The sequence below is a fragment of the Nuphar pumila genome, chromosome 2 (assembly GCF_984573655.1).
Source record: "Nuphar pumila chromosome 2, dmNupPumi1.hap1.1, whole genome shotgun sequence".
Classification (NCBI taxonomy): domain Eukaryota; kingdom Viridiplantae; phylum Streptophyta; class Magnoliopsida; order Nymphaeales; family Nymphaeaceae; genus Nuphar; species Nuphar pumila.
In genome coordinates, this window is record NC_143250.1 from 87,449,785 (window position 1) to 87,463,771 (window position 13,987).

Sequence of the window (13,987 nt, forward strand, 5' to 3'; positions counted from 1 at the left end):
GGATATGCGCAAGATATATAATTGATTACGAAGAAATATTTGCTCCAGTTGTAAGGATGACAAGTGTTAGAAGTCTAATAGCCTCAGCATCAATCAAACAATGGCCTATCTATCAACTAGATATCAAGAATGCATTTTTAAATTAAGATCTTTGTGAAAAAGTCTATATGGATCCTTCGCTGGGTCTTGAAATTAAAAAAGAAAAAACACTTAAGCTTAATAAAGCTCTTTATGGTCTTAAGCAAGCTCTAAAAGCTTGGTATGGCTGCTTTAGTAAAGTTGTTCTTGATAGTGGATTTACTTCTTGTTATACTGACACTGCTCTTTTTGTTAAGAATGCAAGGAATCATATAACTATCTTACTTTTGTATGTTGATGATATGATCATCACTGAGAATGATAAAATGGGCATTGAGTATATTAAAAATATTCTTAAAAACAATTTTAATATGTTTGACCTTAAATTTCTAAGATATTTTTTAGGGATTTAAGTTACATATTCTCTTCGAACAAATATTGTTTCTCAAATAAAACTTGCATCAAATATTATTGCTAAGTCTGACTTGACTGACCAAAAGAAAGTGGAGTCTTCAGAAGTAATCAATGCTAAGATAAGAGTCAATGATGAACCTCCTTTAGAAGATCTCACTCCTTATCGTGAATTAATTGGATCTCTAACATATTTATCTATTATCAGGCCAGACATTGCTTATGTTGTGCACAATTCAAGTCACTTTCATAATGCTTCTATTACTATTCACATGGCAGCTGTCATGCAAATTATCAGATATCTGAAGAACACTATAACCAAAAGATTATTTGTATCTTCTTTTTCGTCTTCAAATTTAATTGCTTATATTGACTCTAATTGGGGTGAAAACCCCAATGATCGTATTTTTACAGCAGGTTATTGTGTTTTTCTTAGAGAATCATTAATTTCTTAGAGATGTAAGAAGCAATAAAAGGTTTCTCTATCTTCAATAGAAACCAAGTATAAGGCGATTACCACCACTATAATTGAACTGGTTTTCTTAAGAAGTTTACTCAAACACATGGGAGTTTTCATTTATATTCTTTCGAAGCTATGTTGCGACAACAAAAGTGACATCTATATTGCTAGTAATCATACATTTTATGAATGAACAAATTACATTGAGATGGATTGTCATTATGTTTGAGATGAGTTTTTATGGGAAATTATTGAATTTTCATATGTCACTTCATAATACCAACTTGCAAATTTATTTATCAAAGATTTATCATCTCCTAGGTTTTTTTTTCTTCTAAGCAAACTATCGATGATCTCACCATTAGTTTGAGGGAGGGTGTTAATATATATATATATATATATATATATATATATATATATATATATATATATATATATATATATTATTTCTTTGTTACTTTTGTAATGCCCACTAAAGGCAATTTATTTTTTTTATTATGTATAAATAGACATGTCTACTAAGAACATTTTTTGCTTTTTTATTATTTATTTATTTTTATTTTTTTTGTCATTTATGAAGGGGCAAGAGGGTCCAACCCATAGAGTCATTGAGACCCCCCCCCCCCCAACGGTCACATTTGTGACGGCTTAGGAGCTCCCAACAACTCTATGGGAGCCCCCCTTTGGTCCCATAAAGTGTATAAAAAAAGGCCTTTTGTCTCAATCTCTCTTCAATGCTTTTCATGGCATTTCAATACATTATTTTTTTATTTCAAGTTCTCTCTCTCTCACATTGTGTGTTTGGTGCCTAGCCCTTTGTAGCTTATTGTATTTTGCCCATTAGTAGTTAATTTCTTGTCTTTGTGCTTGTGCATTCGCTGTAGTCTTATTTGCACTAGTACTTCGTTTGCAGGAAAAAGCTTCCTGTAATTATGGTTTCATCTACTGATACACAATAGTATATCTACATAAATAGGTATGCTAACGCAGGTTTTGATTTGAAGTTAGGCCACATATTGTTGAAGGAGCTGACTCCCCTCAAACAATAGGTTAATAGTTCAAATCCAATTGATTCTAGTTTTGAAACAATATATTGTTTTTTTTAATGAGTCAGCTTGTACTTGGCTCAATATGTCTAGAGTTCAAATCCTATTACTTCCAGCTGTAGAACAATGTATTTTTTTAGCACACCAGCTAGCTCAAACTCTGTTCATTTAGTTCAAGCTCATCATGAGTTCCAATTCAGCCCAACTCATTACAAAAGCAGGCACAGCTTGAACACTCCTTGTTCGGCTCGTTCTGCTCACCTGCCAGCCGTAGTGGCAATCTTCCTAGTTTTGTCGTTGAAAACCTTCATAGTGTATGGGCTCACCTATGCACTTGAGTGCACTAAGAGTAGCTATGAACTTGATAGGTGCCAACTAGGTACAAATCAACATGAACCATCGACCAAAAGAAAGCAAAGAAGAAAGGGCCTTTGCAGCAGCGGGCAAACCCCCTGCTAAAAACTTTTTTTTTTGCTCTTTTATTTGTTGATATGTAATCCGCATTTTGCAGTTGGTACCCTCTCTCTCTCTCTGAAAACAGAAAAAACTGACCTCAGTTGTTTGCAGGAATTTAGATCTAACTACATATATGCATTTAAATAGTTTATTGATCTGTTAATAGGTTTTATCATATCTAATATACTATAAGATTCAATCTTTAAGATGGTGAAAAATCAATTGCTTACAATTCATGAAGATAAGAATGATTTGAATGGCCAAGAAACATCATGTTAGGGCCAACTTTAACCCATGAAAATAGTAAATACAACATGGTAAACATGACCGAAAGATTGGTTTTTGCTCTTGGAGATCAGATCTACTTTATTCAAGTTTGTAGTACCATATGTATATAAACTTGTATTTATTATCCCACTTAATTTGGGTATGCTTGCAAATCCTGTGAATTCATTCAACTCTTGATACAGATATATGCAAAACGTTCCTCACATTAGTTGATCTTTTCCTTGGGGTTTTATATATCCAATGAAACCTTGAAAGTTATGAAAACCACATAATCGATAGTTCTTTTCATTAAAAAAAAAATTGTGTATGCTCTAGTTCATGCATCTCAATCTATTAAAAAATGATACTTATCGTTGGGTTTGTGCAACCAGTGGTTAGGTGACCTCAGAACTGAAAACCTTAATAACATGGCCTCTCTAATTATGAACTCATCACGTTCATGAGTTTACCCTCTCGCATGATTCTATTATTTTTTTTTCGCTCACAAGTGTCCCCCTCGTCTGGTAGGTGCGACTTGTAAATGTCACCAAGTTGACAGGACATCACCATTTCAAAACCCAAAGTCAGCCTCCCTTATCTCAAGGTTGAAGCTGGGTATGCTCTCCAGTGGATTGGGGACCTTAAAAGTTTTACCAACTGGATGCATACCAATGTGGTGATGCCGATTGCAGGGTTAGCTCGAGAGTCCAACATATACATAGAAGATGTATACGTTAAAAAATGGCCACCCTGAGATTTGGAAACATATGATTTTGAATCATGTGTTTTCCAATTATATGATATGTAAGCAAACGTGCCATGAAGCACTTGAACTTGTTGAATATGAGAGAGAGAGAGAGAGAGAGAGAGAGAGAGAGAGAGAGAGAGAGAGAGAGAGAGAGAGAGAGAGAGAGATTTGTAAATATACCATCTAAAATTAACTGAAGATGAACTTAAGTCATAATTTTTTTTCATGAAAGATGAGGAAACCACCCTCGGGATTAGAGACTTGATCATGCTGGTTCAGCCTGATGTACTTATGCTCGGCTTTCATAAGGGGAAACAGAGATTAAGAGTAGTCTAACTCCATAGTGGAAGACTCCATTATTCCTTGGCCATTTTTTTAGCCTTTTCTATACGACAAGCTGATGCAACTCCCTACCTGAGTGTAGTCTCCACAGCAGACGAACCAATGGTTTCTTTTATTTAATTTGCTATTTCAAAACCAATGGAAAGTCTCCACTGCTGACATGACTTTATACTAACACCTTTCCCTTTTTTTAGATGGCCAAGTGACAACCTTTGCTTTTCTTTTTGTAGAACAGCTAAGCATTTCACTTGGGTTAAAAAAAAAATCATAATCTTTGTAGTAGGGAGCAACTACTTCACATATATACCACCTGAAATCTTTGGAAAATTTGAATCTTTGCTTGGCCCATGGACAAGGTGATGACCTCTGTTCCATTCTCATCCAGCTATGGTTGTAACTCTCATAACCACTCTAAAGTTCTCTATCGGAATGAAATTAACACCATTATCAACTATCTAGCGAGCACTAACATCACTTATCTTATCAACACACTTTCCTGGTCACTGTGAACATTCAAAGACTAGCTAGTCCCACTAACACAACAGAAATGTGAAGAATACTAAAGAATAATTCAGTAACAACAAAAAAATCCTTTTTTTCTGTTTTTAAACAGAATGAAAACGGACCCCAAGGGTTGCCCACATGGCTTCAAGCTTGGCGATAGGGAGCTTTCCCTTTATCCCAAGTTCGAATTCCTGTGGGAACCCCATCGTAGTTTTATACCCACCAGGACAGCGACTGTAGGTACGGCAGGTTAAGACCAGTGCTACCAGGCCTCCTACTTTGAGGGTGATTTTTCACCCTCTTAAAAAAAAAAACAGATGCCCAACCAGGGCTCCGCTTGTCTGGCAGGAGCAGTTAGTGCATGTCACCTTGCATGTGTTGGGACATTGCAAGTTCAAATCCCAATGGTATGGTTGTATAACTGATAGGGGTCTGCTTTGGCTGTCGAAAAAAAAAAGAAAAAATAAATAAATGAATGCTACAAGATGATATTAAACATTTGTTTTATTTCACTTTCTACCACTATCGGCCATACCCAGAAACAGTGTAGTCATTGGTCCTCTCATCGTTAGGGTCCTCGATCAAGGGGAACCTCCCTTTCTTTCTTAAACTAAAGCTGGAACATCACCACCCAGGTGGTATCCCATATAGTAAGCGGGGTCCTGTGCCAAGCTGAAGGCTCAGGTTCAAATCCCTCCGACACATGGGGCATAAGAGATATCTGGTATGGGTCTGCCTAACCCCAGCTTGCCTTTAAAAAGAAAAAAGAAGAAGCTAAAAACATCCTAATTTCCTTCCCATCAAGGCATACAGATCTGAAAGTAACAAAGCCTAAAATTAAGGATACCCCTTTATCCTATCCGAAAACCACCCTTATCCACAACCACCGAATCCTCATAGTAGTCCAAATAATCATAAAAAACAAACAAAAGAAAAAATGAAGATAAGGCCAAAAGGGCATCCCTATGTGCCACATGGGCTTATTATAGAACGTTCTAAACACTCATGCATTACATTGTCGACACCATCAGATCTTGAAAATTTTATTCCAAATCAAACGAAAATAATAGAAATGAAGAGGAAAAAAAAACAACTATCATGGAAATTATCAAAAAATCATCTCCCACAAACTTTTAAGAAATAAAACTAACAGGCAACAATCTAAAAAACATAATATGGCTATTTATCCACTCATCAATTTTTTTTTCAATATTAAACATGAAAATTGTTATGCTTTAATTAATGCAATTACATCATATTGAGAAATTACATAGGAAATTTAATTATTTTGATTGTAAATTTATAAACACTTATTTTGATCTTATTGTTAAACTTTCAAGTACTGCCAAGAGGTATTTCTGAACATGAGCGTTTGTGGAATATTGATCAAACTACCTTGGTGGTCCTGTTTGGATTCTAGGCGCTGAGATGGGCGTTTATGCATTTTGGATGGAAAGTGATGCCTTTTCTCTTTTGTATTTGCACTAAATCATGGATTTGGCAACTGCCACTTCTTCAAATGCATAAACTCCATAAACGCCCATCCCAGCTACAGATTCCATACAGGCCCTAAATTCACTTGTACTGGCCTTTTTCCTCAAACAACCATTAACATAGTAGCTAAACCAAATCCAAGGCAATCCTCAAGTCTCATCCTTGTTTTACAATTGAACTCAAATTGGATTATCAATCCAAGGTAACTTTCTTCATCCAATCTGACTAAACCGATTTAGATTCGTTCTAATCTTGAACCTAAATCTAAACATTTGGCATCAGCATTGATGAACACAATATTAGAATTGAATCATGCCGGCCCCAATTTGATTCGCTTCAAGGAACCCTACTAAAAAATCAGACAATTCAATTTCAAATCGACCCTATTCCAGCTGAATCGGCTTTTTTTTTGCAGTTCTTTTATTTTTTGATGTTCTATGATCTTTGAATTTAAAAAAAAAATGGTCAATGACTTAGATGGCACTAAATTTTAGCATAATATTGCAAACTAAAAAACATAACAAGCATGACCAATTTATTATTTTCTTGATGTTTTTACTCTTTTGTTTGGTCAAAATCATGACATCTGATTTTACGAAGCGACAACTTACATGGAACTTGATTTTTACAGAAGACAATTTTCATGGCACAAGTTTTTTTCAGGCGGCCTGAATTTTGTCATATTTTGAGCATGCTCGGTTGGATCACATTAGATTCACTTTCTCATTTGAATGAGATAGTGAATCTCATTTGTATAAGCAGCCGAACATAAAAAGTAAGCTGTGAGAAAGTGAATCTCATTTGCCTTTGCAAATGAGAGTTACTTTTTAATTTGCTTGAGATTCTAAATCACATGTGATTCTGAATTATGTTTTAAAAAGAGCAACCGAACATACCTCCTTTTGATGCATGAATTGATCATGTCTGTTATACTTTTAGATAATTTTGATTTACATTTTCATTTGAATAAAAAAGTGAATATGATTTGTTTAAGCAGTTAAACATAAAAAGTTAAGCAGTGAAAAGTATGAGAGTGATTTTCTCAAAGGGGAGAAGTCCAACACAGTGTTGTGAGAGGCGTACGCCTGAGTACTTGAAGTGTATGCCTCACAGGCGAGGCGCACGCTCAAGGTACTGAGGCGCACCCTCAGTACCTGAAGCGTTCTGGAATTGCTTTGAATACATAATTATCTAAAATAATTTCAAATATATCACTGTTTGGATTGCCCTCACTATGATTTCAGCTAAATGTTTGATGCAAGTTTCAATAGCATTAATAGCTCCCGATTAATTGTGTGGTGGTAAACCACTAAAAATCTTGCATTAGTATAACTAACTTAAATTTACATATACCTGGCTGTATATAAGAAATGTGCGCAAAAGTGCATTGCTGAAAAACTATAGTTTCATGATAGTTATATTGCATGTATGCATTTGATATGTCCAAGAAAAAAATATTTATATGCATCACTAAGATTTTTTTTTTGTTTAGGCCTTTTTGATGGAAACAAATTCAAGGTTATAATTTAAAAAAATTGGAAGCTATTTATTTTTCAAGTCCTTCAAAAATCTTCATATATTTACTAAATCAACCATCAAACAAACTCATACATGTATATTTATATTAAAAAACCATTTACCACTGCTATTTTATTAATATTATATATCTTTAGGCTTCAACGCCTCGAAGCTTAAGCCTCGTTTCATAACATGCTCAACGCCTCGCTTTTAACAACCTTGGTCCAACGTACAATCAACTAGTCAGTAGTTACCCAAGAGTTTCCCTTTCGCACCGTAACTTTTTCCATCGTCTCCTCACGACAACACATCCCGGACAGCGTATAAGCGTTGTGCCAGCACTCAGCAGCACGGCTCGGGAAACTCTACACTTCACGAGGGTATTTTAGTCATCGTATCGACAGCTACGCTCTGAAAAGGAGGGTCTGGATGAACGGTCGAAGTGTCTACACAAATAATAAAATGACTTGTATGTCCCTTAGCGGTTTAATTGAGAGCTTGGATTGGGTGCAATCACATGTCACAAAATTTGTGCATTAAGCACCTGATCGCCCTCCATCAGGCCTTGGGCCTCACAACTGACAGGCCTGTCCTCATGATGGAGGGTGATCATGTGTTTAATGCACAATCATATTGCACCTGATCTTTTCTCTTTAATTGGCGTACCCGTACGAACTCCTTCATTGGGCATCGCCATCGTCGTCGTCACCCAGACCCTGATAAAAATCCTCAGAATCTGCCCAAATCGGGATATTCATATCGTCTCCCTCTCGTTTATTTCCTCCTATTTTCGCGCTTCCCTCTCTCTGGAGAGGGCAAATTAGGGTTCGATTGGCCGCGGATACGTTTTGGAAGGTGAATTCCTGAACCATTGTGGTGGTTTTTCTTTTTTCGTCTCCTTTTTTCTTTGTTTGGCGAAATTTGGTGGTTTTTCGGTTTTGTGTTGGATTTTTTATGTGCATTGAAGAAAAAGTTTATTTTTTTGGAAGTAATTTTAGCGATGAAATCTTTAGGAACCTCTGTTCACGCAAAACGTGTCTTTTTCTTTATCTCTTTTGGTTGATTTTGTGGATTTTCTCGTGGGTTTTTCGTTTTAAGGGTTTCTTTTGTTTTTTTTATTCTATTTCATTCGGAATGCAGTTTTTGTGGTATTCTTGTTGGTAATTAGGGTTCGTCTGTCTGTTTGTTTTTCTTCTGTTTGTTTTGTTTGGGTTGATGTGGGGGCATTGTTGCGATAGGTTCTTATAGGAGATTCTTTTTTGTTGTTGATTAGGTTTTTGTTTCATTTTCTTCCTTCTCCGTCTTGTGTTCGTTTGTTGGACCAGCGAGATGGAAATTTGTGGAGATTTTCTAGATTGGCTTGGGAACGATATGTCGATCGCCGTTATGAAGTGTTTGAAGGATCCTGCGGATTTAGTCCGCATTTCATCGGTTTCGTGTGCGTGGCGGAGATTCGGTGAGTGCTTCTCCGTCATTCTGTATTCTTTTGTATTCAGTGCTGTGCCCAAACTTTTCTAATTAGACGTATGTATTGTTTCCTGTGACTATCAGAGTCAAATCGAACATCTTAGATTGATACCCCCTGGTAGGGAATTGTTTGTGTCGGCGAATAATTTGTGCTATTATTTTACTGGAACAAACTGTTTTTTTAATGTGATGATCGTGTGCTTGACTCTTTAGAGGCTTATGGGGTTCTGTGTTTCTGATTGATCTTCATATGTTGTTTATGTCAAGGCATTGGATGAGAGTTCAAGATTGTCAATGGTTTTTCACTGTAAATGGTGTAGAATAAGAAATTGTGCTTGCTAAGTACTTCCATTGAAAATAATAGCTGCCACCCTCGCTGTTGTAACCAATGAGATTGGCAGCAGGTATAATGATTTATCTATAAGCTAGGCCTAAGAGTTAATGCATATGTAACAGTTTATTCCATATGCTATACTTGAATTCTGTGATGATGGTGTAAGGTACTTTTATTTTCCAGTTCGCCAAGATGGTGGTGAATTTCATTTGAATAAAACTCATAATAGTTGACTTCTGTTCAAATTTGTCTTTGGCATAATTAAAGAAATAAAAAGATGCACTATGCTTGTATAATGGAATTCAAAAAAATAAATAAAGCTTAGAGGCGCATATTCTGTTTAGGCCTAATAATCCATAAACTGAGGGCTACAGGAATGAGTTTGAGGGTGTTTATTTGACTGGCAAGCTGAACTGCTCATATGATGCTTGGTCAGATTTTATTTGTCAGATTCTTCTATGTGGTTCACTCATGTGTTTTTTTTTTGTTTGGATTCATGCTTCTTCAGACCAAGAGGCAACCCACACTTTACACTCCCAACCAGTTGTGAGCATACTCCTAGCAATTTTTGCACTCGTAACCAGAGGAAATGCTCCGTGTTTTATCTATAACCCGCAAAGGCAATAAAATGGTTTTGCGGGGTTATATATGAAAAAACACACTTAGGATTATGTGGTGCATATCCTATAATGATATTAGATTTCAAGATGAACAAGTCAAAGATAAATGCTACCTATCATAAATAAGAGATTCTATATTGCTTACTCTTTCTAGTTTTGATGTGTTGTTACTCCTTATGCCTTTGCATTTTCTCTCTAAATGTGTTTTTTCTTGTTTAGGCCAAATAATAAAAATTTACTGAAAATGATATAGGAGTTCATCGGGAAATCGGAGTGGTGATAATTCACCTAGATAAAAAGATGTCATAAATAAGGTCACCTAGATAAAAAGATGTATGTCATAAATAAGGTCAAAATGCTCGTCTCATTTAATGAGACTCAAGTCGGCTGAGTCCCTTTATTAGCACAAGCACGACACATAGTCAGAGCCCTATTTGGATGTTTGTATAGAGTATGGAAACCAAAGATAAGAATTTGCAATGAAAATGGTGAGCATTTCTTTCCAGTCAAATATAGCTCCATGATGCTTTATTGCACTGCCTCCGAGTCTTCCACCACACGTCTCTCAATACAGTTGCTCTAAAGAAGTCCTTTGGATAACCAATTATGTTCCAAATTTCAATGCCTTCCTATAAGCCAAAAGAAAATAAGGGGTTTGTATTCTGACAGTTGCCATTAGTATCTCCAACTCTTCCAAGCAAATCTGATGCAGGCCAGGCTGGTGACATAACCAATGTCAGCTCTATTTTCCATTTTCACCAATTAACACATCCCCTTCTGCACCACTCCACTTGGTGACACTCCACTTTGGTCAGAACATTGTTCAATGGTGCTAATTCTCTCTCCTATTTGATACAGTCAGGTGCATAGGATAATTATCCTTAATAACCCATTTGAATTTATGGCTATACATAAAAAGACATGCATTTTAATATTAAAAGTCTGTTTAAATTTAGTTTAACGTGATTAGCAATAATCACATCTTTTGCATTACCTATGAGGATAGCATTTTAATGTAACTTTTGTTCATCTCTGTGGTTTCCATGTTTTTTTTTTATCAAATGATCAAGAGGATAATCTATTTTGCTGTTTATGAAGGGCATGCATGGCTGCCCTGTCAACTAGAGGATATTGAATTGGTGATTGATGGGTTCTTGTGATTAGTTAATGTTTGACCTTGTTGAGTAATATTCTTTTCTATTAGGAATTATCCTGATGCTCATTACAAACTCTCTGCAGCTGTTGCCAATAGTTTCTGTAAGGAGCTGTGCATGGAACTGTTTCCTGAAACATCCATGTTTACTGGAGTGGAAGAAAACTCCTTAGACGAAGGTCTGGTAGTTGGTTGCAGCAATGCTCTGGAATGGAAATACCTGGAGAAAGAACATAAAATCTATGCATGTTTAGTTCGAAGTCTCCTGTCTCCTCCTATAGACAAAGGATGTATCCAACGGTCAATTGGTTCTTCAAGCACTGATAATTACCCAGAAGAAAGCATCGAAAAAACATTGCAACCATGCCATAGTGAGAATGAGAGGCCTTCATATTGGTCAAGTAAAGGTGAAAGAAGCACCGATGTGCCAGAGACATTAACATACTATTTGAGCTCTCGCTTGTGTGTTGTATATGAAATCAATGTACACCCATTTCAAGGTCCATGTTCTTCTTTGCTTAACTGTATTTAGCAAATGCAATTGTGTTCGTATTCATTAAAACTGCTTTTGTGCAGCTGACTTTCAGATGGGAAGTCCTATATATTCAGCCAAGGCAGTACGATTTAAACTGGGTTATTCCAAGCTACCATTAAACATAGGAGATGAGGTTTTTTCTGAGCTCATGCCAAATGATAGATCTGCGGACAATAATTATGTTTGGACATACATTTCACCGGTATTTCCTATGGCACAGGTAAGTAATCACTTGAGTTCAAGGACAACATGGTTTTGAACTTTGAAAAATGCATCAACAGTAGTCGGCTCTTGTGTTTGTACAAAATATTATGTTCTTTTTTGAAAATTCTAAATTTATAATTCTGAAGTTCAATATTATTTGATGGAAAATTTTCTGGCTTAGAGGATTAGTTTCATCCCCAGATTTCCCTTCCCCTACTGAGAGACGGAAGGGAACAGTTTCAAAGATTTGCACCCAGCACTTGTCAGTCTCATGTCCCTGCATGATTTACTGCTTTGTTCTAATAACGTATACCAGATACTTGCCAAGTAATATCTGGCTTAATCTATGTTATTTTTTTTATTTAAGCTCCACATCATATTAGATGCTTGTGGACATCTCTACTCCTGGATTTTTATGGTACACCTAGATTAATGGCTGCTATTCTCTCTCTCTCTCTCTCTCTCTCTCTCTCTCTCTCTCTCTATATATATATATATATATATATATATATATATATATATATATATATATATATATATATATATATATATATATATATATATATGCCTGTGGGGCCATGTTACCACTGAATCTTCTTTCATCATGTACCATCATCTGAAACAAACGCAAAAAGCTGAACTCTGAATAACAATTGACTTGATGAACTATGACATTTCTTGTGTGTATTCTGACTATTCATTTCCTGGTTAACTCAGGCTCGTTGGACTTTTATGTTTTGAACTTTAATATCATCGAAAAATGAACTAATTGTGTTATTTCTGTTGAACAGGAAAATTGTTTGCAGACTTTTAAGCTTCCAAAGCCAGTTTTGTGCATTGGAGGAATCTTGCAGATTGAACTTTTGGGGAGACTCCAGCAACAAGAAATGGATGCTTTGTACTATATATGGTTAGTTTTATTGATGTTTCCCTTTCAGATGTGCATGTATCGTCTCTGTATGTTTTCATTCTGCCTTACATGCATGCATCTTGATAAAACCTATTGCCAGCTGCAGGAGCAAGGGCATCTTTTTGTTATGGCATCACCTTGACCTGCATGACATGAACACTGATGCTCCGTTCAAGTTTTGTGTGTGTGTGTACTGTTTCTGAAATTTAACACCTTGTCATCTTTATTGTGTTTGAAGCGTGTGCCATGTTCAAGTTGTGGGTAGACCGCTTCATGCATTTGATGTTGATGTCAGCACACACTCAGGGCGATGCATTTTGAAGTATTTTCCCAGAACTGATGATATTCCCTACCTGCTGAGACGATCATCAGATGATGAAGCTGCAGGTTCTTCAGCTTGGCTTTCATTTGCAACGAGAATTAGACAGATGAGGGCCACAAGGGGATGGAACCGAGCCATCCTTCGAACTGTTCTTGGTAACGATGAGGACTCTGATGATCATTCATCAGATGATGAATGAATGTGTGATTCCAGTTCTTGCTTGTCAAGTTTTGATTGATACATAGTTGCCTCTATTTGTGCTGAGTATGAAGCTACTAGGGCATCTTGTATATGTGGTTGATTAGAATGCGTAATGAATAAGTTAAATAGTTTAGATGGTTGAGTGAACAGTTGAACTTCAATATCACTTCTGTTATACTTCATAATCCATTGTGTAAGACCATTCACAAAGTAAATCCAGCATATTATCCTGTATGAGCAATTTGGAGATATGCACCGATTAAGGTGTGGACTAATTGTGACTCAAGTCAACAATCTTCTAACTCGAACTGACCATGTGTGTTCAGCATGGTTTCTTTGTTAGGATAACATTTTGAGTCTTTTTTTTCTGAAAAATCCTAAATTTTTTAGTGGTGAAATTTTGTTATACTTTAAGCCATTGATTTTTATAGTTTACGAAAACCTCTTTTGCACATTGTAATCATATTATCAAAATTTTGTTCACTAAGCGATCTATCTAGATTACATCGAGTTCTTTTGAGCATCCAATCATGTATATTGTTTTGGGGTTCTTTTGACCATCCAATCATTCGATACCTCCAAGCAGAGCGTATAAATGGGTACACTAAAACTTGCTTCCCACTTGCCAATTTTTTATCGGAAATGACTATTGTACTGGAAAATGACATGTTTTCTAAAATGCTTTACAATTTATAAAATTCATTATAGGTCCAAATTTACAAATGTCTGACATCTTTAGGAGCTTTTATTTTTCGCACAAACTAACTTCTTGAGGTTTGATATATTGGTATACTTTTTTGGTATTGCAAATTCTCATTAAAAAAAATAGTTTCACATGCTTTTTATTCTACTCCACTAAGTTTACATAGCTAAATTTACGAACCTCCAGTTCAACTAAAACCTCTTTGCAAATATCA

General features: G+C 35.9%; 1 protein-coding gene across 1 annotated transcript; it reads left to right on the forward strand.

The window, feature by feature from the left end:
• The first annotated feature begins 8,061 nt into the window (after positions 1 to 8,061).
• LOC149845963 (F-box protein At4g00755-like) lies at positions 8,062 to 13,304 on the forward strand. Its single transcript, XM_089997810.1, has 6 exons — positions 8,062 to 8,179; positions 8,650 to 8,780; positions 10,985 to 11,398; positions 11,475 to 11,653; positions 12,429 to 12,547; positions 12,786 to 13,304. The coding sequence occupies exons 2-6, from the start codon at positions 8,654 to 8,656 to the stop codon at positions 13,066 to 13,068; spliced, it is 1,122 nt and encodes a 373-aa protein (XP_089853936.1). The 5' UTR covers positions 8,062 to 8,179; positions 8,650 to 8,653; the 3' UTR covers positions 13,069 to 13,304.
• Positions 13,305 to 13,987: the final 683 nt, after the last annotated feature.